Source organism: Bufo bufo, chromosome 10 (assembly GCF_905171765.1).
Source record: "Bufo bufo chromosome 10, aBufBuf1.1, whole genome shotgun sequence".
Lineage (NCBI taxonomy): Eukaryota > Metazoa > Chordata > Amphibia > Anura > Bufonidae > Bufo > Bufo bufo.
Window position 1 is genome coordinate 29,902,218 of NC_053398.1, and position 22,286 is coordinate 29,924,503.

The following is a 22,286-nucleotide window of genomic DNA, read 5'->3' on the forward strand; positions in this document are numbered from 1 at the left end:
GGCTTAACTTAGCTCTCTTGCTAGATCTAAAGGGCTTGTCCTACGAAAAGTATTCCTCAGTTTTCAAACCAGCACGTGGATCTGAATACTTTTGTAATTGTATGTAATAAAAAATTTAGTATAGCCACTGAGTTATTCAATGAAATCTATCTGTATAGCGCCTACTTCTGTTTGTTCTTTTCTTTGACCTGCTCACTGAGAAGGCCGCACATGCTCAGTTTCATCCTTTAACGGCCTCCTGAGTTGTGATAGGGAGAGAGCTGCAGCAGAGAGGACACTCTCCTTGAGCTTCCAGCTTGATATAAATCTAACAGAGCAATGTGGAGATCTCTGGATCCATGTGAGGTACGGGGCTGGTTCTAGCTTTTTAGAGAGCGGTTGTCATGTGTTGTATGATGTGTGATTTTTATTTTTTACATCACTCATGGGATAGTTCCATTGATCCATTTTCTAAGTCAAAAACTGGTGTGGAAAATGATAAAAGAGCTGGGCGTACTGGCCCTCTTCCCTGCCCAAGCCACATCCTCTTTCGTATAGTATAACGAACGGGAAAAAGTCTGTAATTTTACAGCATGTATGCCGTGCGACAAAACTTGCGCCCCAAGTGCTCCACTTTTTGTTGAGTAAATGCCTCCTTTATTTCTGTGATATTTGTTTAATAAAAGCTGTTTATTTATTTTTTATGTGTTTTATTTTATATTTACACTTGCTTTTATTAAGTTTTTTTCTGCTAGATTTAGGGTCCATTCACACATGTTTCTGGCTCCGCACCCGTTCCGCAATTTTGCGGACCCATTCATTTCAATGGGCTGTCCGCATCCGTAGTTCCGTTCCGCCGCCCCGCAAACAAGATAGAGCATGTCCTATTTTTGTCCACAATCGGACAAGAATATGCATTTCTATCATAGGGCCGGCCATGTGCTTTCTGCAAAATGTGGAAGGCACATGGCAGGTATCCGTGTTTTGCGGATCCGCAATTTGCAGTCCGCGAAACACTTACGGACGTCTGAATAGACCCAAATTGTGTTAGTAGGGAACTTGAATTTTTAATTATTAGGATGGAGCCTTTTCATACAGCTGATCGGTGGGGGTTGGACTGTGATATGGATTATTTATCCTGAGGATAGGTCATCAACACCAAACTCTCAGAAAACCCCTTTAAGTGCCATGTCATATATGTCCCCTTTAAGACATTTACAGGGGGTTCTTATAATACTATTGGTTCATTCTTTTAAACAGTATAGCAGTCCACAGCCTCAGACCAGTTATCATTACGGTGACTACTCCTGTCAATACATGGGGTAGTTGTCATTAGGGAGACTATTCCAGTCAGGAAATGGGGTGGTCATTATTAGGGAGACTACTCCAGTGAGGACATGCGGTGACTGTCATTAAGAGGACTACTACTCCAGTTAATACATGTGGTAGTTGTTGTTAGGGAGACTACTCCAGTCAGGACACAGGATAGCTGTCATTGAGGGGACTACTACTCCAGTCAGGACACAGGATAGCTGTCATTGAGGGGACTACTACTCCAGTCAGGACACAGGATAGTTGTCATTGAGGGGACTACTACTCCAGTCAGGACACAGGATAGCTGTCAGTGAGGGGACTACTACTCCAGTCAGGACACGGGATAGCCGTCAGTGAGGGGACTACTACTCCAGTCAGGACACGGGATAGCTGTCATTGAGGGGACTACTACTCCAGTCAGGACACGGGATAGTTGTCAGTGAGGGGACTACTACTCCAGTCAGGACACAGGATAGCCGTCATTGAGGGGACTACTACTCCAGTCAGGACACAGGATAGCCGTCATTGAGGGGACTACTACTCCAGTCAGGACACGGGATAGTTGTCATTGAGGGGACTACTACTCCAGTCAGGACACGGGATAGTTGTCATTGAGGGGACTACTACTCCAGTCAGGACACAGGATAGCTGTCAGTGAGGGGACTACTACTCCAGTCAGGACACAGGATAGTTGTCATTGAGGGGACTACTACTCCAGTCAGGACACAGGATAGCTGTCATTGAGGGGACTACTACTCCAGTCAGGACACAGGATAGTTGTCATTGAGGGGACTACTACTCCAGTCAGGACACAGGATAGCTGTCATTGAGGGGACTACTACTCCAGTCAGGACACAGGATAGCCGTCATTGAGGGGACTACTACTCCAGTCAGGACACAGGATAGCCGTCATTGAGGGGACTACTACTCCAGTCAGGACACAGGATAGTTGTCATTGAGGGGGACTACTACTCCAGTCAGGACACAGGATAGCCGTCAGTGAGGGGACTACTACTCCAGTCAGGACACAGGATAGTTGTCATTGAGGGGACTACTACTCCAGTCAGGACACGGGATAGCTGTCATTGAGGGGACTACTACTCCAGTCAGGACACGGGATAGCTGTCATTGAGGGGACTACTACTCCAGTCAGGACACGGGATAGTTGTCATTGAGGGGACTACTACTCCAGTCAGGACACGGGATAGTTGTCATTGAGGGGACTACTACTCCAGTCAGGACACAGGATAGCTGTCATTGAGGGGACTACTACTCCAGTCAGGACACGGCCGCGCGCCACACTGTAATTCCACTCAGACATCCCTCTCCACCGCCCCGTCGCCTTCGTCCTACGGCTCCACCCCCTGAGCGTCAGCCAATCAGAAGGCGGGCTGTTGTTGCCTGTGCTGGAATTTGCATATGAAAGCGTTTCAGCCAATGGGAGCGGCCGTGCTCGTTAACATGCACCTTGGCTCATTAGCATGTGGAGCAGGCTGCTGCGTGCGGCGCCAGGACTCGGGGAGCGGAATGGCTGAGGCAGTCACATTGTAGCCGTAGTATCGCTGCGGTCCCGGGCGCTGCGGCCGGAGGAGGTTTCCCTCTTGTTTGTTTTGCGATTCCCTGTGAGAGAGAAGTGCGGGCTCCGGGGGGAGCGCTGTGAACTGTCGCACGGACACGACCGGGGGCTGCTGCCGCCGCTGAGGAGGAGGATGACGAGCCGCCCCGGGTGGCTCTGGGCGCCGGGCGCCTTTCTGCTGCTGCTGCTGCTGTGGGTCTCCCCGTCCTCAGGTGGGCCCAGCGGGGTCTCCTCGCCGCCCCCCTGCCCGGTGCCGTGCCGCTGTAACGCGGAGAGAGGAGTGGACTGCTCCGGGAGAGGACTGGTCGCGGTACCGGAGGGGCTGAGCGCCTTCACCAACATGCTGTAAGTATGGCAGGTTCACACCGTGCGATTCTGCCGCGATTCGCACTTGCAGGAATGAATGCAGGGTGTCACCTGGTGCAGTGGGCACCACTTCAGGGCACTGCAATGGTGGCAACTTTATACACAAAGTAAATGCCATGGGAAAATGTAAGAAGTCCCATTGTACAACCTGCTTTGTGGAAGGTCCACATGGCAGATGTCAGCGGGGAAGCTGCTGTTGATGGACCTGTCCATAGAACTCAATGGAAATGTGTGGTCCCCTGTTTACCCCAGTGGTGGGGCTCAGTCCGATCCTCCGGTTCCATCCGCCTCCTATTGGATCAGGTCTTGGCAGCTTTCATTTTTCTTGCCTGAGGTGGTCGCCCAACTCCTGGGGTACCTCCATGTCCAGTGCCGCTGACCCGCTGTGCCCACCAGGGGACACTGACCTGTGCGTTCGGCTCCTTACATTGTATCCGATGGTAAACAATAGGCATCACCTCAAATATCAACAGACTGCACAGCTGTTGTCTTCAACCTTCAGGACCAGCTTGTGTAAAACTACAACTCCCAGCATGCCCTGACCCCCCCACCCCTATTTAAAGAGGACGTAGATGCCAAGTGGGTCCAAATCTGCGAGGTGCAAAGATATTAGGGGAAAAAAAATAAGTCCTTGTTAACCATGTGAATTCCGTCCTGGCCTAAACCTATGATGTGACCGTGTGTAAGGTTCTGATCCGGCGGGTGAAATGATAGCCCCCAAAGCCGGGGCAGGCGGGTGAGGGTCCTGTGGGTGCCAATAGGGGAGAATTGGGTGCTCGGAAATGGTTTTTCTTCTGCGTTATTCTTCATTTCATATAGATTTTTGTAATAATTTTGGCAGAATATTCTGTGATCCGGCTCATGAGATGTATTAGAATATTATTTGTATAGTGTCCTGATTGGGTGACAACAACCGATATCTTCGTCATTACACCTTCCACTGGGGTAGTCGGTGGTGTTGGGTCACCTGTAGTGTGTGAATTGTGTTTTATTCCCTTTGTGCCCCCCATCAGTAGTTTACACTGACCTGTGCGGCCGCGCGGAGTGGTCTGGAGCCGTGACCGGGATCTCTTTAGAACACAATATTGTTGAAGTCCTTCTGCAATTACCCCCGGTGACCCCGTGTCCCACCCAGTTGCTGTGCAGGTGGTCACTTCAGCAAGTCCTATAGATCCCCCCCCCCCGTGGACACAGTCCTGTAGGATTCGGGCTCCCTGCACACGGGTAGCAGATTTCTGTGCATTTCTGCTCCGAAGAACGCACGTGTTGGGGTACTTTAACGCTAGCGTTATTCTTTTCCGGTATTGAGTTCCTTCCTAGGGGCTCAATACCGGAAAGAAACTGATCAGTTTTAGGCTACATGCACACAAACGTTTTTTTCCGTTTATTTTTTCCGGATAGGATGCGGACCCATTTATATCAATGGGTCCGCAAAAAATGCAGACAGCACACAGTGTGCTGCCCGCATCAGTGTGTCCGTTCGGTAACCCCGGGAAAAAAAATAGAACATGTCCTATTCTTGTCCGTTTTAGGTATTGTTACAATGGATCCGCAAAAAAAACAAAAAAAAAAAACAATGGATGGCATGCGGCTGTCATCCGTGTTTTTTTTTATTTTAGGACCGCAAAACACATATGGTAGTGTGGACGTAGCCTTATCCTAATGCATTCTGATTGGAGAGCATTCCATTTAGGATGCATCAGTTCAGTCCATCTTACGTTTTTTTGGACAAAGAAAATACCGCAGCGTGCTGCATTTTTTTTCTCTCCGGCCAAAAATCCTGAACACTTGCCGGATTCGGCAATAATTTCCATTGCAATGTATTAGTGCCGGATCCGGAATAAAGTGTTCCAAAAAAAAAAAAATGGATCCGGCTTTCCGGTCTGCGCACATGCAGACCTTTTTTAAAATGCAAAAAATAAATACCGGATCCGTTTTTCCGGATGACACCGGAGAGACTGGTCCGGTGTTTCAATGCATTTGTCAGACGGATCCGATGCCATTAGTTTGCGTCAGGATTGCCGGAATCCTCTGCCGCAAGTGTGAAAGTAGCCTTACTTGCAGTTTTTGGTGCATTGCAAAGGGTAAAATCCGCCTAAAAAAAAAACCGCACATTCGACATGCTGTGGCAAGTCAGTTTCCACATGGAAAAAAAGCGGTGTACTATCGTTTACTAGTTTCCACGCATAATCCATACAGGTGCCCTGGGAAAATCTGCACCGTACGTCATCTACATTGTATTCTGAGAGTATTTGAAATGCAGATTTTGACCCGCGGTGCAGATTTTAAAATGCAGCATGTCTATTTTTATTTCTGACCGGATTTCATGCAGATTTTCTCCATTCACTTCAATGGGGAGAGTAAAATCTCCCTGCGGAAAATCTGTACCAAATCCGCATGTACATCCACACCAGCTGATGCGGACTGTGCGCACAGGTTTACCTGCGGATTTCCTCCTGATCTTGTGCATTTAGCCTTAGGTTATGTTCACACGACTGAGTGGTTATGGTGCGTTTTTTTTATTTATTTCTCTCAGCGAGAAATGAATGAGAGACTTTTTAGAGGTGTTTTTTGGTGCGTATTCCGCTAGAAAATGTCTACCTGCACACGCGTGTGGGCTGAATTCCGCATGAATTTCCGTGTGTTTCCACGCCAAAGACCTTATGTGTTGCTTTTGGCCCGTATTTGAAGCTGTTTTTCCGCACATCTCGCCCTTTCGATGAAAAGGATGAAATCTGCACAAAGAATTAACGTGCAGCAGGTTTCCAAATCCGCACTTAGGCCTCATGCACACGACAGTATTTTTTTATTTTTTTTGCGGTCCGCAAAAAGCTGTTCTGTTGTTCCGTGATCCGTTTCCGTGTGTCTTCCTTGATTTTTGGAGGATCACCAGACATGAAAATTGAAAAAAAAATCTAAGTCAAGTTTGCCTTGCAAATGATAGGAAAAAAACGGACGCGCGGATGACAATCTTGTGTGCCTCCGTGTCTTTTCACTGACCCATTGACTTGAATGGGTCCGCGAACCGTTGTCCGTGGAAAAAAATAGGACAGGTCATATTTTTTGACTGACTGGAAACACGGATCACGGACGCGGATGACAAACGGTGCATTATCAGAGTTTTCAACGGACCCATTGAAAGTCAATGGGTCTGCAGAAAATCACGGAAAATGGAACAATGGACACGGAACACAACAACGGTCGTGTGCATGAAAAAGAGTGTACTGGAGATTGTCTGTCTGATCGGTACTGTATTGCGCTCCGTTTTTCTGCACAAGAATCCGCAAGAAAAAAACATGCATAATCGGCAACGTGTGCATGTCGTCTTTGAGGGGAGCTAGAGCACCCTGGCCGTCAGTGACCCAGTGATCGCTGAAACGAATGTTCTCGTCATCTATAGGGATCTATACATTGAACGAAGCTTGAGGCTCTGTTCACACGAAGCTTGAGGCATACAGATGTGGTAAAGTTTGCCACCCTCAACTTTTAGTCTTAAACTCTAAATAAAAAATGCCACACCTAGAAGTGTGCTTGCTACATAAAGGCGAAACCCCCACCCAAAAAAAAGAAAAAAAAAGATTTGTATGTAGTACATATCATAATGCACTATAGACTTTATAATAATAAAAAAAATATTTGGGGGCGGGGGGGGTGTTGATTCCAAACAGTGTGTTTGACCATTAACATTTTGTCCATGGTGGTTTTCCACCTATAGAGAGGGTGTGAAGACGCCGCAAAAAGGGCTACATGCACACGTTGCGGATTACGCAAGTTTTTTTCCACACGGATTCTAATGCGAAAAAACTGCAGCGTAATATAGTACTAGCGAAGTGATTGAGATCAGACAAATCTTCTGTACACTTTCCTTTTTTTCCTTCATGCGGAACAACCTGCCATGAAGATCTTGCAATCTGCAGCATGTCAATTGTTTTTTTGTTTTTTTTGGTTGGTGTGTGTTTTTTTTATTTTATTTTATTTTTTTTGCGTCCTCGTGCTTTATTTTGCATCTCCCCTTCTCTTGGCCAAGGGGAAGAGTTGTTGGTCAGACTTGTTTGTCCGACAGCTGTGTAGTTGACCAGCTTTAGGCTACTTTCACACTCGCGTTTTGTGCGGATCCGTTCAGATATTACAACCGCATGCATCCGTTCAGAACGGATCCGTTTGTATTATCTTTAACAGTCAAGACGGATCCGTCATGAACTCCATTGAAAGTCAATGGAGGACGGATCCATTTCCTATTGTTCTAGATTGTGTCCGTAAAAACGGATCCGTCCCCCTTGACTTACATTATGCGCCAGGACGGGTCCGTTTGGCTCAGTTTCATCAGACGGACACCAAAACGCTGCTGCTTGGTGTCCGCCTACAGAGCGGAACGGAGACTGAACTGATGCATTCTGACCGGATCCTTTTCCATTCGGAATGCAAACTGATCCGTTTTGGACCGCTTGTGAGAGCCCTGAACGGATCTCGCAAACGGAAAGTTAAAACGCCAGTGTAAAAGTAGACAAATTAGACCTGTGGACCAGACGTGGGGTGGTGAGAGTCCATCTTGTGGCCGTCCAGTTGGCTGAATAAGGTCCTGGGAAATGTTTCTTCCTCTGTTGTTGAGCGGCAGAGGTTTGTTGAGGAAGGTTGAGTGTGATTTGACAAGTGATTTACTACTTTGACATGTTCTTGAGGCATTTTTATCTCCGGTGTCAGTTCACTTCCTTAGGTACTGTAAACGTGCACCTATAAAGGTTTCATCTTGTCTACTCGCCTATAATTCACATATAATTCAACCACAACTGTCAGCTCTCCCAGGTTACCTCTACCGTGGTGTAAACCATCATGCTTGTAGAGTAGGCCGCACAGTGAAAAATGCCACAAAACAGTGTTTTTGCAACAACAAAAAAAGTCACCACCTTAAATGTAGGGTAACCTTTTTCTGGCCCTGATACCAAACCTCATATCTTTGACCTGAACTTTTGTGCCATGATGGGGCCACCACTGATCTCCATAACATCTCTTGTCTGCCCATGGGGTCTACAGAAGGCTATTATGCAGTGACCATGTCTGTTCCTCTGTCCACCCATTGAGGAGCTGTTCTGACTACTGCATTGGTGTTGAGGAGAACAGTCCACCACAGACTCCAGTGTTACCATTATTATAGCGCTGGTTCTTCACTTAATTTATTATGGCTGGAGAACGTTTTGGTAGAAGGAATGGTTAGTAGACTGAGTGGATGACCTTGGATGAGGAATGCTTTATCGTTGGAAGCTGAGCCGTTATCTATACAAGACGTACCAGAGCTTTCTTCAAGGATGTTGCAGAGCATGCATCTTCATGGTCAACCAACTGTCTTCTATACCCTACTCTAGCGATAAATGAAATCAGTATGAGCTTTGTTCCTTACTCCAGATGTGATACAGGTCAACGGTTTGGCAGGAGGGGGATTTTTTTTCTTTCTTTCTTCCTTTTCTTTCCACTACTAGCAGTCTTAATTATCCTGTGGTTTTTGCTCTTTTATTTGTGTGGGTCTTTTCAGCCCGGTAATGTAAATTCAGACTCTATTAAATAGAAACCTAAACGACCTTACTATTTTTGCATTTTATAATGAAGCTACGGATTTAGCCGCACAAAAGACGGTTCATTTAAATCTATAATTGGGTGGAAAGTCATCTGGCGCTATTATGGCGGCTCTTATGTGGGATTTAATGCTATAAACTAGAACTTTGGTATAATCTGTGTTTGATTTGACCAAATTGTGGAGCCTCCAATGCGACTATTATTCTCCAGAAATTCGGTGACCGGAATTGTTCTTCTGTTGATTGATTTTCTCCCCTGACCACCAGGACTTTGTTCCAAAAAGTGTAGCCTATTGTTTCCTAAGAATATTTTATGCCTCCTGCGCCAGAATAAAAGGAGTCACAACCCCCATTGTATATTCTACAGTGCCCGGTATAAGTAGTTGACTACTATCTCGAAAATGCTCAGGTGCTTTACCTGTAGCCTTAAAGAGGACCTTTTACTTGAATAAAAAATCTAAACTAACTATACAGACATGGAGAGCGGCGCCCAGGGATCTCCCTGCACTTACTGTTATCCCCGGGCGCCGCTCTGTTCTCCCGGTATAGGCTCCGGTATCTTCATATGTTCGGCTCCACCCAGTTGAGCCTGCCAGCGTCTCATTTTCCCATGCTGTAGCGCTGGCCAATCGCAGGGCTCAGCTCATAGCCTGAGAGAAAAAAAAGCCTCTCAGGCTATGAGCTGAGCGCTGCGATTGGCCAGCGCTACAGCATGGGAAAATGAGACGCTGGCAGGCTCAACTGGGTGGAGCCTAACTATGAAGATACCGGAGGCTATACCGGGTGAACGGAGCGGCGCCCCAGGGATAATAGTAAGTGCAGGGGGATCCCTGGGCGCCGCTCTCCATGTCTGTATAGTTAGTTTAGATTTTTTATTCTAGTGAAAGGTCCTCTTTAAACTTTTGCAATGTCTGGCCAACCTGTACATTTTTTTTTTATTTATTAATAATTTTTTTTCACAATAGTGGGCAAACCTTTTAAAGGGGTCGCCCCGTGATTAACATTTAACACCAGAGGATAGAATAGAAGAATGGAGATCCCAAGAATCGGAGGGAGGACCGAGCAAAGCCCACTTGCCCACCCTCTCCACTTGGCTGAACCTGTAAAGGAAAGATGACTTGCCGGCCTGTGATGCTCTGCTTGGCTTCCTCGATCTCAGCGTCCGGTTTGACATTGCTGGAGACCAGATACCCTTGCATCATGTGACAATTTGTCAGGACATAAGGGGCTCCCGGTCAACACCTTGGCCAGTGATTGGCTGTGACGATGGCAAAACGGATGTTGACATCGAGGGAGCATCTCGGGCATGGAGGACGGTGCGGGGAAGCAGTTAAGTCCTCTTTCTTTTACAGGTCCGGCCACGTAGGGAGGGTGGGGAATATTTCACAACCCCTTTAAGCAGTTCTAACTTTTTTTTTTTTTTTTTTAATAACCCAGAGTGGGAACATCGTTTTTCGTTCTGATTTGAAAACTCACCACCTTGGATCCAGCCTACTGCATTTATCCTGCTCTCATTCTTTACCTTGTCGTGTGTGGTCTCGACTTGATTTCTTTTTTGTCGTATCGATTTCCCCCCCCTGGTAGCAGGTCAGTTTAATCAGCACTTTGTATACAATGGCAATGGTTTTAGCACCAGGGATTTTCTGGCTTTTCTAGAAAGCCTCTGCAACAAAAGGCCGACGCAAAGAGTGACCTTATGTAACTGCCTGTGTGTCCTACCAAACGCTTTTTATATCTTGGCGACTACTCAGACTTTTTTGGTTGAGGAATTTCCAGGTAAACAAGCAAGCAGCAACAAGTCGGGACACTCGTACGATCTGCAAACGTAGATTCACATCAGTGTGCACCCGGAGACTGAACTCACCTGGTTATTTCGTCTCGTTTTCTCTGCAGTTTTTGTGCGTTTGGCCAGAAGCTACTATAGCGGCGATTGCAGAGATCACACTCCACAGATTGCGTGTTCGGCTGTGCCGCCTAGGGATCGTTGAGGTACAGTCACCCATGGCAGATGCACTGGATTTTCTACATTGGCATTGCATGCCGAAAATCCACAATGCTGGGGTGTGCCCAGATGGCACAGCTACACGTTGGACAAATCTGACAAGGAATCCGATGGTGAAACCCAGATTTCTGATTGTTTTGCGCTTTGCTGCAGATCCACCTGATAACTCTGCCTCGTTCAATCCACTTGCAGACCTCCACTGGCGTTGCTACATGGAAAGAAGACGCATGTCGCCTTTTTTCCGTGTGTTATGTGGTTTTAGAAATGACAGGTGGAATTATCTGTGCCACGTAAAGTACACTGCAGATGCCCATTAGTGGTACCTGCCCATGAGTTCATATTTACTAACAGAAATTTTAGTGTTGATTTTCTGGGCAAATTTCTCTGCATTTCTGCACCAAATCTGGACGTGTAACTTGCGAATGTGATGAGGTTTTGCCGTAGATCTCGCACAATCAACATCCTGTGGATTTCAAAAGCTGCACAACAGGTCAATTTACCCCCGGAATGAAAAAGCAAAGTGTACAGGAGGTTTGTGTAATCTCATCCACTTTGCTGGGACTATAGTGCACTGTGTGGTTTTTCTGCTTAACAATCCGCCTGGAAAAACCGTTTGTAATCCATAGCGTACGCAGGTACCACGAAAACGGATTGTTCAAAGTCCAAATGGGAAAAGTCTTTGACCTAATCCAGTAGCAGCAAAGTGGATGAGGTTTAAAAAATTATCTCGCCCAAATCGCAAAATACCTATAGTCTTGTGAATGAGCCCTTATGCTATGAATTCCTCTACAAAATCTCCACCTTTTGCGGCTGGGAAAATCAGCAGGGCCTTTGTGTTTGTACCCTAAAAGATGCCACCTCCTACAGCCGTCTGATAATCCAGAATATTTTATAAACTGGCACCTATTGGATTTCTTGGATGCCGATTATATAGCAAATAAGCTAATATATATATTTATATAATGTGTGTATATGCATACATACATACGTCAGACCAATCCGTCTGACAAATGCATTGAAATACCGGATCTGTCTCTCCGGTGTCATTTTTTTTCTCCCACAGATTTAAAGGTCTGCGCATGAACGGACCGGAAGAACGGATCCGTCAACGCGGCAATTTTAATGCACTACATTTAAATGGAAATTTAATTCCAGATCCGGCATTCCAGCAAGTGTTCCGGATTTTTGGCCGGAGATAAAACCGTAGCACGCTGCGGTATTATCTCCATCCTGAACAGTCAAAAAGACTGAACTGAAGACGTCCTGATGCATCCTGAACGGATTGCTCTCCATTTAGAATGCATGGGGATAAAACTGATCAGTTTTTTTTCCCCGGTATTGCGCTCCTGTGACGGAACTCAATACCGGAAAAGAAAAACGCTAGTGTGAAAGTACCCTAAGGCCTCTTTCACACGGGTGAGAATTCCGTGCGGGTGCAATGCGTAAGGTGAACGCATTGCACCCGCACTGAATCCAGACCCATTCATTTCTATGGGGCTGTTCAGATGAGCGGTGATTTTCACGCATCACTTGTGCGTTGTGTGAAAATCGCAGCATGTTCTATATTCTGCAGAGGTGTGATTTTACGCATGGTTGCTAGATGATGTAAGTAAACTGATAAAAGTCAATTTACTGTATTATTTTCCCTTTATAACATGGTTAACAAATTAACTCTCATCATCCGCTTGTTCGCGCAGCCGGCATCGTCTTCTTTCTGCTTCTTCTTTCAGGACCTGCTAAAGGACCTTTGACGTAATCGTGCTTACTACGTGGTGAATGCGATGACATCAGCGCAGGTCCTGCTGAAGGAAGATAGAAATCTTCTGACATCACCGCGCTCACCACGTGGTGAGCACGATTAAGTCATCAAAGGTCCTGAGACTCCTGAAAGAAGACTATGCCGGCTGCGCGATCAAGTGGATGAGGAGAGTTAATTTGTTTTATTTTTTAACCCCTCATGCCACATTTTACTAAGCGTTCTGTATTAAGAATGCTATTATTTTTCCTTATAACCATGTTAATAAAATCTACAGAACACCTAACCCAAACCCGAACTTCAGTGAGTAAGTACGGGTTCGGGTCTGGGTACCACAGTCATTTATTTATTTTTTTTCTCACACGCGTGCAAAACGCGTTGCACTCGCGCGGAAAAAACTGAGCAACGCAATCAAAACTGATTGATTGAAATTGCATACGCACTCGCACGGTTTTCCCTGATCGCAGACGCAACGCATCCGGACACGCTCGTCTGCAAGTGGCCTAAGGCCTCTTTTACACGAGCGTGACGCATTAGGTCCGGGTGCGTTCAGTGAAACTCGCACCAGTTTGCAAGCAAGTTCAGTCAGTTTTGTCTGCGATTGTGTTCAGTTATTTTTATTTTTTTGCGCGGGTGCAATACAAATTGATGCGTTTTTCAAGCGCGTGATAAAAAAACGGAAGGTTTACAAACAACATCTCTTAGCAACCATCAGCGAAAAACGCATCGCATCTGCACTTCCGGATGCGATGCGTTTTTCACTGAAGCCCCGTTCACTTCTATGAAAAACGCAGAATATAGAACATGCTGCGTTTTTCACGCAACGCAGAACTGGTGCGTGAAAAAAAGCGCTCATGTACACAGACCCATTGAAATGAATGGGTCAGGATTCAGTGCGGGTGCTTTGCGTACACGTCACGCATTGCACCCGCGTGGAAAACTCGCTCGGGTGAAAGTGGCCTAAATCCGATGCATTGCAGAAGCTGCTTCTCTTTGCAGGCAGGTGAAAATTTCCAGTCGCCTGCCAATGAGTTCTCTTGCGACACCTGCATTTTTTTATAGGAAAGTCCAAACAATGGGGCACAAGAAGTTTATGCAACTGTTGCTGTGCCAGAGACAAGCTTGCCACCCGGGTATTACAGACCTGTCTGGCCTGGATCAAGTTTAATACCTCACACGGTTTTGTACCTTTTCCCTTGCATTATCCTATTGCACAAAGCTGCCTTTGAATTATTATTTTTTTCTCGTATCTATAAAGGACTGGTCCAGTGTATGACTGTCCATTTGGCGCCTCTTCTTGGGGAGGTCCTGATCCTGGATGTCATTTGTTAGTAGAAAACGACTACAAATGGGGAAGAGATGGCGGATGTTCATGGCATGGGAGTTTCTAGTGGATTTTGACTGGTATTCTGCACCGAAATCCGCATCCCGTTGCTTTCAGTGGGAAAACCTGCATTGCAGTTCGGACCACTGAGACTTTGAAATCCATGTCGGTGACCACATTGGGCTACCAGACGCAGAGAAGCCTCAATGAGCGTGGCTTATCTGCTATGATCCGTGGCATGTCAAACTGCAAATCCACAGCTGATATATGGCGAGATCCACGGTGGAAAATTTCTGCCGCCTTTAGACTTAAGGCGGGTTTACACAGGCCGAGCTAAAGCCGATTGTTGAAAAGGAAGCGTTCCTTCCTGACCCTCGGCTGCTCCTTCAGTGAAGGAGATTGCCGTATTTACATGCAGCGATCCCCTCCACAGTATGAGAATGAGGGGTCACTATTACAAGCGCTCGTCCTCATACAGGATCATACGAGGAATGAGCGTTTTGCTCATTCATCATGTAATCTGCTGCAGATTTTCAGGAACGTTCATTCCCAATAATCGGAATCTCGGATCGGATATCAGAAAATACATTTGTGTGCATGAGCCCTTAATCAAAACTAGCCGTTTCATAGATCGGGTCTGCCCAGTTACGTCTGGTTTTAGGGTACAGTTCGCCATAGGTAGGTGTGGTTTGGCCGCATGTAGTGTGAGGTCTTACCTTAACCACGACTTTCCTAGTGACAAGATTCCCGTAAATTTGCAACCCATACCCATTAAAATTGCAGCCATCTTTGTACACGCCTTTTGGTCGCGATCTGTTTTAGATACATGTTGTGCTTAGTCATTTATGTGCGCGCTTATGATGAGGGCGATTATAAGCCTTTTGAACTGTTGAGTTTTGTGAGCAGCGCTGTCATAGTAAATTGCTGCTTTCATCTTTTACGTTGCTTATAACAGGTGGAGACGAGCCACGATCAGGGGCTGTCCGAGCACTTCTGTCCATGGGTGGGGTTAAAGCGTTCGTACAGTTGGTTGATGCCGACCTTGTCTTTTTATTTGATGTGTCATGCTACTTTAGAAACAATAGCCTATTTACTCCAATATAATTCCTCGCCTGAATAGGGGGGAGGTTCAAAGAGACGGAAACTAGTGTAGAAGCAGCCAATCGTATTGTTTCTTTTTGAAATTAGAGCTCCGATTGGTTGGGTGGATGCTCCACATTTTGTCTGTAATTGATCAAAATGATTGGCTCTGACCTGAAATGTTCCAAACTGACCTATTTTATCACTTGGTTGCGGGATTGGGGATGTGAATGGAAGGCCTCCTGTGATGGGGAAACGTCAAAGATTTATTCCTGAATTTGAGTGTCCATTATGGTCCATTTAACACGTCCGCAAAACACGGACACTGGCCATGTGCGTTCTGCATTTTTTACGGACCGCACCTGGGAGGGGGGGGGGGGACTACGAATGCGGACAGCACACTGTGTGCTGGGCTGCCATATTTTTTGCGGCCCCGTTGAAATGAATGGGTCCGCAACCGTTCCGGAAAATTGCAGAACGGATGTGGGCCCATTCATACGGACATGTGAATGGACCCCTTATTAGGATTTTTAGGCTGGCTATACATACGAGAGAACCTAAAATCCTGCAGCTTTCACGTTGTATGAATTGGAAGTCAAGCCAGTACAACCCTTGTGATCTCTCATGCAGGGACCCGGTCCAGTCCGCAAACAATCCAGGAAAAGATGTCCAAAGATGAAAATCTTCAATCTTTATTTGACTTCATGTAAAAAAAATACTTCTCCACATGGGAAGCTGTAACACGTGTTTCGATCTAACTGATCTTAGCGCTGGACATCTTTTCCTTAGTTTTCACATTGGCTACTAGGCCTACAATACGTCTTTTGAGAGCAGCCACATGGACAGGAGCTGACCATATTGACTATGCTCTGTGACCTGTGCTGAGGTCAGGAGGGAGCTGATAAGTGGTGATATCGCCTATTGTGAATGGTGGATCCTGTGTTGTATCTAATCCTGCCTGTGAAGATAATGTGATGGCCACTGAAAAGTGACCTGGACAGGAACGCTCAACGTATTAAATATAGCGACCTGGAAAATGAAAGCAAAAATCAACAACAATTCTAATTAACACAAATTCTATTTAAACCATAGGCCTTTTTTTTGCTGATGCATTCCCCTTAAGGCTACATGCACACGACTGTATGTGTTTTGCGGTCCGCAAATTTTTTATTTTTTTTTCGAGAATCCATTGTAACAATGCCTAAAACGGACAAGAATAGGACATGTTATATATATATATATATATATAGAGAGAGAGAGAGACTCCAGATGAAATATAAACGGGTGCAAAAAAGTCCTCCTTATAAGACCTGTGACCAAGGTCCAAATTGTAGACACAAAGCAAAAAACGAAGGCAGCACTCCAAATAGTGAAGAAAGTGGAAGGTTTTTTTTTTTTTTTTGCAGGGCTACGGCACGGACATACGGATGCAGACAGCACACGGTGTGCTGTTTGCATTTTTTGCGGACCCATTGAAATGAATGGGTCCGCATCCTATATGCAAAAAAAAACTGAACGGACACGGAAACAAACAACGTTCGTGTGCATGTAGCCTAAGACTGTTACAGTTCCACGTCTCATTGTTTGGGTTCTATTCACCTAAGATGCTATTTGCTGTCTTTTTCTCCCCATTAGCATCTTGGTTACACATGAATGCTTTGAGCCCGTCCCTCAGTAGGAGGCTTATGTGGCTTTGCATTCAATAGGCATCTTGTTGACAAAGCAAACATATGGGATATTTCATTGCTGCCCGTGCTGGCAGAGCGTGGGACGGGACGGCTCGCAGCACTTTACAAGGAGACAGCTCATTTATTAGGTATGAACCTGCCATTTAGATTGTAGTAGAAGCTGCTTCGGCCTGCGTGCAGGACTTTTTTTTAATTTATTTTTTTCTCTAAAATAACGGAAATGGCTAAAACGCATGCCAAGTGTGCAGAACTGATGCTCAGGATCTTCTTTCTTTTTTTTTTCTTTTTTTATATAGAGATAGTTTTTTTTTTTCCTTACTTTTTCCGTTCTTCTGATCTGTCAGAAGAACAGAAAAATAAACAATGTTGTGAAGTGTTGGCTTGTCCTACGCGGTGCTGACACCGAAATCCATGTGAACCGACTCTTAACATCTCTACAGCTTCCATTTAAACCAAAGTTCAAGTCAGACCATGTGTCCGGTTTCATTTCCTCCAGTTCGCTGATTAGCACCTTGCGTTTGTGTCCAGCCTTTCATGTTGTCGCTTTGTGTCAATGTCGTGTCCCAGAATGTTGTCAAACACGTGAAGGTAACCTCCGCTGTGGGAACTACAGCATATGGCTGCAGGTTTGGCGCCGTTGTTTGCTTTGTGGAGACCTTACTGAGGTTGTACACCATGTGTTGAGCAAACTGTTTAATATTTCACTCGGGTTTAGTAGGACCAGTGTTTGGAAGCCTTCCCCGGGCTCCAAGAATGCACCGCATGCAAATAGCTTCCCAAGTTGTAGACAAGATTGGAGCTTGTGTGTCTGGTATCTGATGGGTAATCATTCGTTTCCTGGTGGTGATGTCTCGCTGCAGTCAGGAGAATTGCCTGCTCCGGGGAATAACTTCATACAGCGTTTGGTCGGATTGTGGACCAACCGCAAGTTAAGTGATCTGAACTTAATGTAAAAAAAAAAATATATATATATATTATACCACGATTCAATACCTCACCGTTTTCTTCAGCCGTTTACTTTCCGTGAATGGAAACATTATCCCTTTCATCCAGAGAGCAAAGTCTATGTGGATCCTGTCTAATGTGCCCCCCTCAGTGTGTATGGCCCTCTGACAGTAGGTTTGCACCTTAATACCCACACAGTAGTTATGCCTCCTCACACTAGTTTTGTCCCTTAGTGCCCATTTACAGTAGGTTTGCTCCTTATAGCCCACTCACAATAGGTTTGCCCCCTTGATGCCTCCTCACAGTAATTTTGCCCCTTAGTGCCCACTCACAGGAGATATTCCCTGCTTGATGTCCGCTCTCAATCGACTCTAGTCAAACCAAACTCTCTTCAGAGCCTCTGTCGGCAGTTCTCTCACCTTTTTGTAGGCAAGAATAGCTCAAGATGCCATGCTGTTCTTGCTATGAAAACGATGGACCCCACAAATGCAACGTACACCCTGGTGGACCATGAAAGGATCGCTAAACATTTGTTGTTGGAAAAATGAAGGTACAGCAGTGCTGCTTACAGAACTGACTTTTTTTGTTCTTCAACATGTAGAGGAACCCTTTCTCCTAGAGGCCTTCAGCTTGCAAACTATCTCCGAGAATTTTTTTGACATCCGGTTGAAACCAATGAGAGTCAGAGTTTCATGTTTCTGGAGCAGTTTGGGTGTTGCAAACTGAGCTCTGGTTGGCTGCTGTGGACAAAAGGACACTTCATATGGGTCAGTTTTGATATTTTAGGCCCATCATCTGGTTGGAAACTGAAAAGGCAAATGAAACGAGGCAGCGTTTACCTCCCTAACCCCCATTACCATCTCATCTCCTCTCCACGACTTGGTGAGAGATTTCCTCACAATAATTACCTTCCCTGCCCTTTGGCCTTTGTAACATTTGTTTGGAGAAACTTTGTTGCTCGGTGAGCATTTCCAAACAAGGCAGCGCCTCAAGCTGTCCCCGGGACGTGATTTATGCCTCTGACAAAGTGCATTGGGCCTCCCTGCCTTACATACACATTCTGCACCAGCTTGTAAAGTTCCCTTTGTGAGCAGAACACAAGCAAATCAATTTTAGTCAAATATCTACCGAGAGCAAACACCGAATAACTTTGTGCCATCGGGTTGTCACAAATGTTTCTCTCCCTGCAACGTTGTTTGAGGCCAATCAAATTTTTATGGCTTCTTGTTTTTCTGGGGTGGGGGGTTAGTAGTGGTTGGCACGGGGCCAAAGGCAGACTCTTAATGCTCTGTTCACAAGACGGTGATTGTAGGGTTCTGAATATGAAATTGCAGTTGCCCTCTGACTCACTAAGGACTTGGTTTCTTTTTTGCATTTGTTATTTTATTATTTTTTTGCAAAATTTTAAGCATTTTACTGATATTTTGGTGCCATTTTATTCACGTGTACGTTCCCCCCATTTTAGTTTCATCCTTCTGGCTAACGAGCAGATTTGAACGCCTCGATTGACAGGTCTCCCAAGAATAGACACCAGAGGGCAACTAAATGATTATTTTATTTTTTTAATGTAATCTGATTACCAGTAATTTTTAAGTTGCTTCTACCTCAACCCTTTTGGCTGTAGTAAGCAACCAGGTCTTCCTTGGATGTTTTCTTCATTCCCTGCATTCATAGGCAGTGCAGCTTTTCTCTTGTAAAGGTAGAGACTGTCTTGCACTAGATGTATCCATGGAAGACCAGATGCAAGATACTGCAAAAATGATATCCACTACATTTTTTAAAGAGGTTATCCCATGAATGTAAAATTTATTTTTCTTTACTGCCTTTCTGTGGGTGGGCAGCAACTCGCATGACAGTCAAGCACATGTCTCCCACAATGCATTGCAGACAGCTTGTCAGTTATTCCCCTGCATAAGAGCCTCTTAGATATAGCCCCAGAGATGTGTATGGTGTGTAATGCCTCCAAAATGTTCCCCTCCACTGTCTCGAGAGATAGAACTATATATTTTTATCAGTTCAGAAGTAGGGACGAATGAATGAAAGGTGTCTGGACTGCTTCACCTTCACCTGCACCAGTACTCAGGCGAAAGGAGCAGCGAAGCTACTGAGCATGTCAGCCCACCACTGAATGCAGGAGAAGGTGGACCAGAAGAATAAACAGCAGGGGGCGCTTACAGTAATGTACATAAAAAATGTATATTGCAAGAATACTTAATTTGAAATGGCCTGTTCATTGTGTATGAATTATTTTCCTAGAATATGTTTGTGTGTATTCTTGTCCTAATCTTTTGTGTAGATTTATATTTATTTATATATATATATATATATATATATATATATATATATATATATATATATTTTTATTTGTGTAGTGCCAACATATTCTGCAGCGCTTTAGACATTATCTGACTCGCTGTCCCTCGTGAGACTCTCATTAGTATTATATCTTTGGAGTCTGAGAGGAAACCAGAGAAAAAACTCCATGCTAATGTTGTCCTTCTAGGACCTCAGCGCTGCAAGGCACCAGTGCTGACCACTGAGCCAGTGTGCTGGCCTAGTAATACATAGACTTTTTCACTGCGTTGTGTCTTTAGTGATGTTAGAACTTTTTATTGAGATAATTGAAGTATGTACGATATGTTTAACCCCCCCTTCCTTTCCCCCTGGAATATCTTTAGTAATTTTGCTAGCTGTAAATTGAAAGTAGTCTCTTGCCGCACATTCCTTTTTGCCCAGAAGGTCTGGCTGGTCCTGGCGTTGACTGAGTTATTTTATTCTTCTTCTGCTGTATTTTTTTTTATCAAGCTTTGTCGATTTTTGTAATGGCTGAAAGCGTTGGTACTGAGCTGTGTGAAATGTGACGGCAGGCTTCTTCTACTTATAATTAGCATATTTCTGGTTTCTCGGTTTTACCAGAACCCGCAGACGGGTCAATCTGGGCTAAATCATGTCTCGCCCATTTGTCCTAGACCCTTTCCAGTTAGTTATGGGAGGTACTGAGCCAAAATAAGAGATACTTTTAAAGGGGATGTGCCAAGTTGCTAAGTTATTTAGCTTTATAATTTAACTAGCTGATCTTTGAGGGTCCAACCACTGGTACCACCAGTGATCAAGATATGGGGGTCTATTTCCCCAGTTCTGATAGAGCGGGAGGTCATGCATGCGCACTGCCTCTCCATTCATTCTTCATGGGAACGGTGGAGATAGTCAAGCGCTGTACTCTGCCACTCCCATAGAGAATTAATGGAGTGACCTGCCGCTCCATCAGAATGGAGGAACTGGACACCCATTGTTGTGATTGCTGGGGGTCCCAGCAGTTGGACCTGCAGGAATCAGGTAGTTATGTCCTAACCTGAGGATAGGGGATAGCCTATAAACTTGGCACAACCCTTTAAAACTTTGTGTCACAGGCTGAACCAGTTTTGAGAAGAATGGGGAGTTTGTCAGTGATGTGATCAGGTGGTGGCGACCTAAGGGAATTACATTTATCTACATTTTTTTCCTTTTTAATTAAAATTTTAGTTTTATTGTGTACGTAATGTGTTCCTTTGTTCTGACTGCTGGTTCTCTAGTAGGGTAGTAAACAGTCATTGACTTGCGTTTTACAGTGCTTTTTTGTTTTTAATGCACCCTCTTGGCGAGGATACAAAAATGTATTTGGAGTCTCGCACCTTTGACTTCATGGTCTTGGACGGTGACTCTCGGGGACGGTTCATTCTTGAGCAGTTTGTGAACAAATGGACAAACAAGTTGTGTTAAAAGCACATGTGTATTCAGGCACAAGTTCACAAGGTGTGTCCAAGCATTTCTGGCATCTGCCGGGCTGGTTATTGATGAACTTTCTGCTTATCTAAGGGTAGATTTGTAACCGCAGTGCTTCACCAGGACCTTGTCCGTATCTCAGGAAGAAATGTATTCTGTACAGTAATGTGTGATCCCAAAGTGACCTGCTGTTTAAATCACTTTTTTATGTTTAACATATTTTTAATTCATTTCATGTTCATTTTAATGTCACTTTTTTTTCTTTCTATTTTTAATCTAAAGCCAAAAGTCCTGCAGTTTTTGCACTGGCCACTGTCTAATAATTGGTGCCACTTCTTGGTTTGTACAGATCACTTTACTGCAGTTGAAGGTCCTATTACATCAATAGATGATCGGTAATTATAGTATTCTGAAAATAGATAGGCACTCAACCATCCGGGGTCATCATAAAAACACATTTATTCACATATGAAAATTCATAATATCAAAAGACTGACCTAATATAAAACGTGTATATAATACAAAATATAAATAATAACACCATTTTCAAATCCACCTTTTATAGGGTAAAATTATTTTATAATGTCTGGTAAAATAATTTGTGCTGTCGATAAACGGCAAATCTCTGCGGTATTGCAATATAAGCCGCAGCGATGGCAAGATCACCGTGGTGCTACAATACAAACCGCAGTGACAGCAGAGCGTTCGTTGTAATGCTCGTTCGTGGTCATCTGGCAGTGTAATGCTACCGCCGATTACCCAATGAAAGACGAAATGCTCGCTCATCGGGTAATCGGGATCTTTTAGCATGTTTAAAAATCCTTGTTTGCTGACGTCAGATTGTTCTGTGTAATGGGCGCTCTGCTACCGGCAAACAATAAGTATAGGGACGAGAGATGGCATTAACGATTGCTCATCCTTGGGGCT

General features: G+C 44.9%; 1 protein-coding gene across 1 annotated transcript in view; it reads left to right on the forward strand.

Annotated features, from left to right (window-relative positions):
- Nucleotides 1-2,790: 2,790 nt before the first annotated feature.
- Nucleotides 2,791-22,286, forward strand: part of LGR4 (leucine rich repeat containing G protein-coupled receptor 4) — an 86,698-nt gene continuing 67,202 nt past the window's right edge. Inside the window, exon 1 of the mRNA XM_040409446.1 lies at nt 2,791-3,214. Within this exon, the coding sequence (XP_040265380.1) occupies nt 3,003-3,214 (212 nt within the window). The 5' untranslated portion in view covers nt 2,791-3,002. The remainder of the gene's footprint in view (nt 3,215-22,286) is intronic.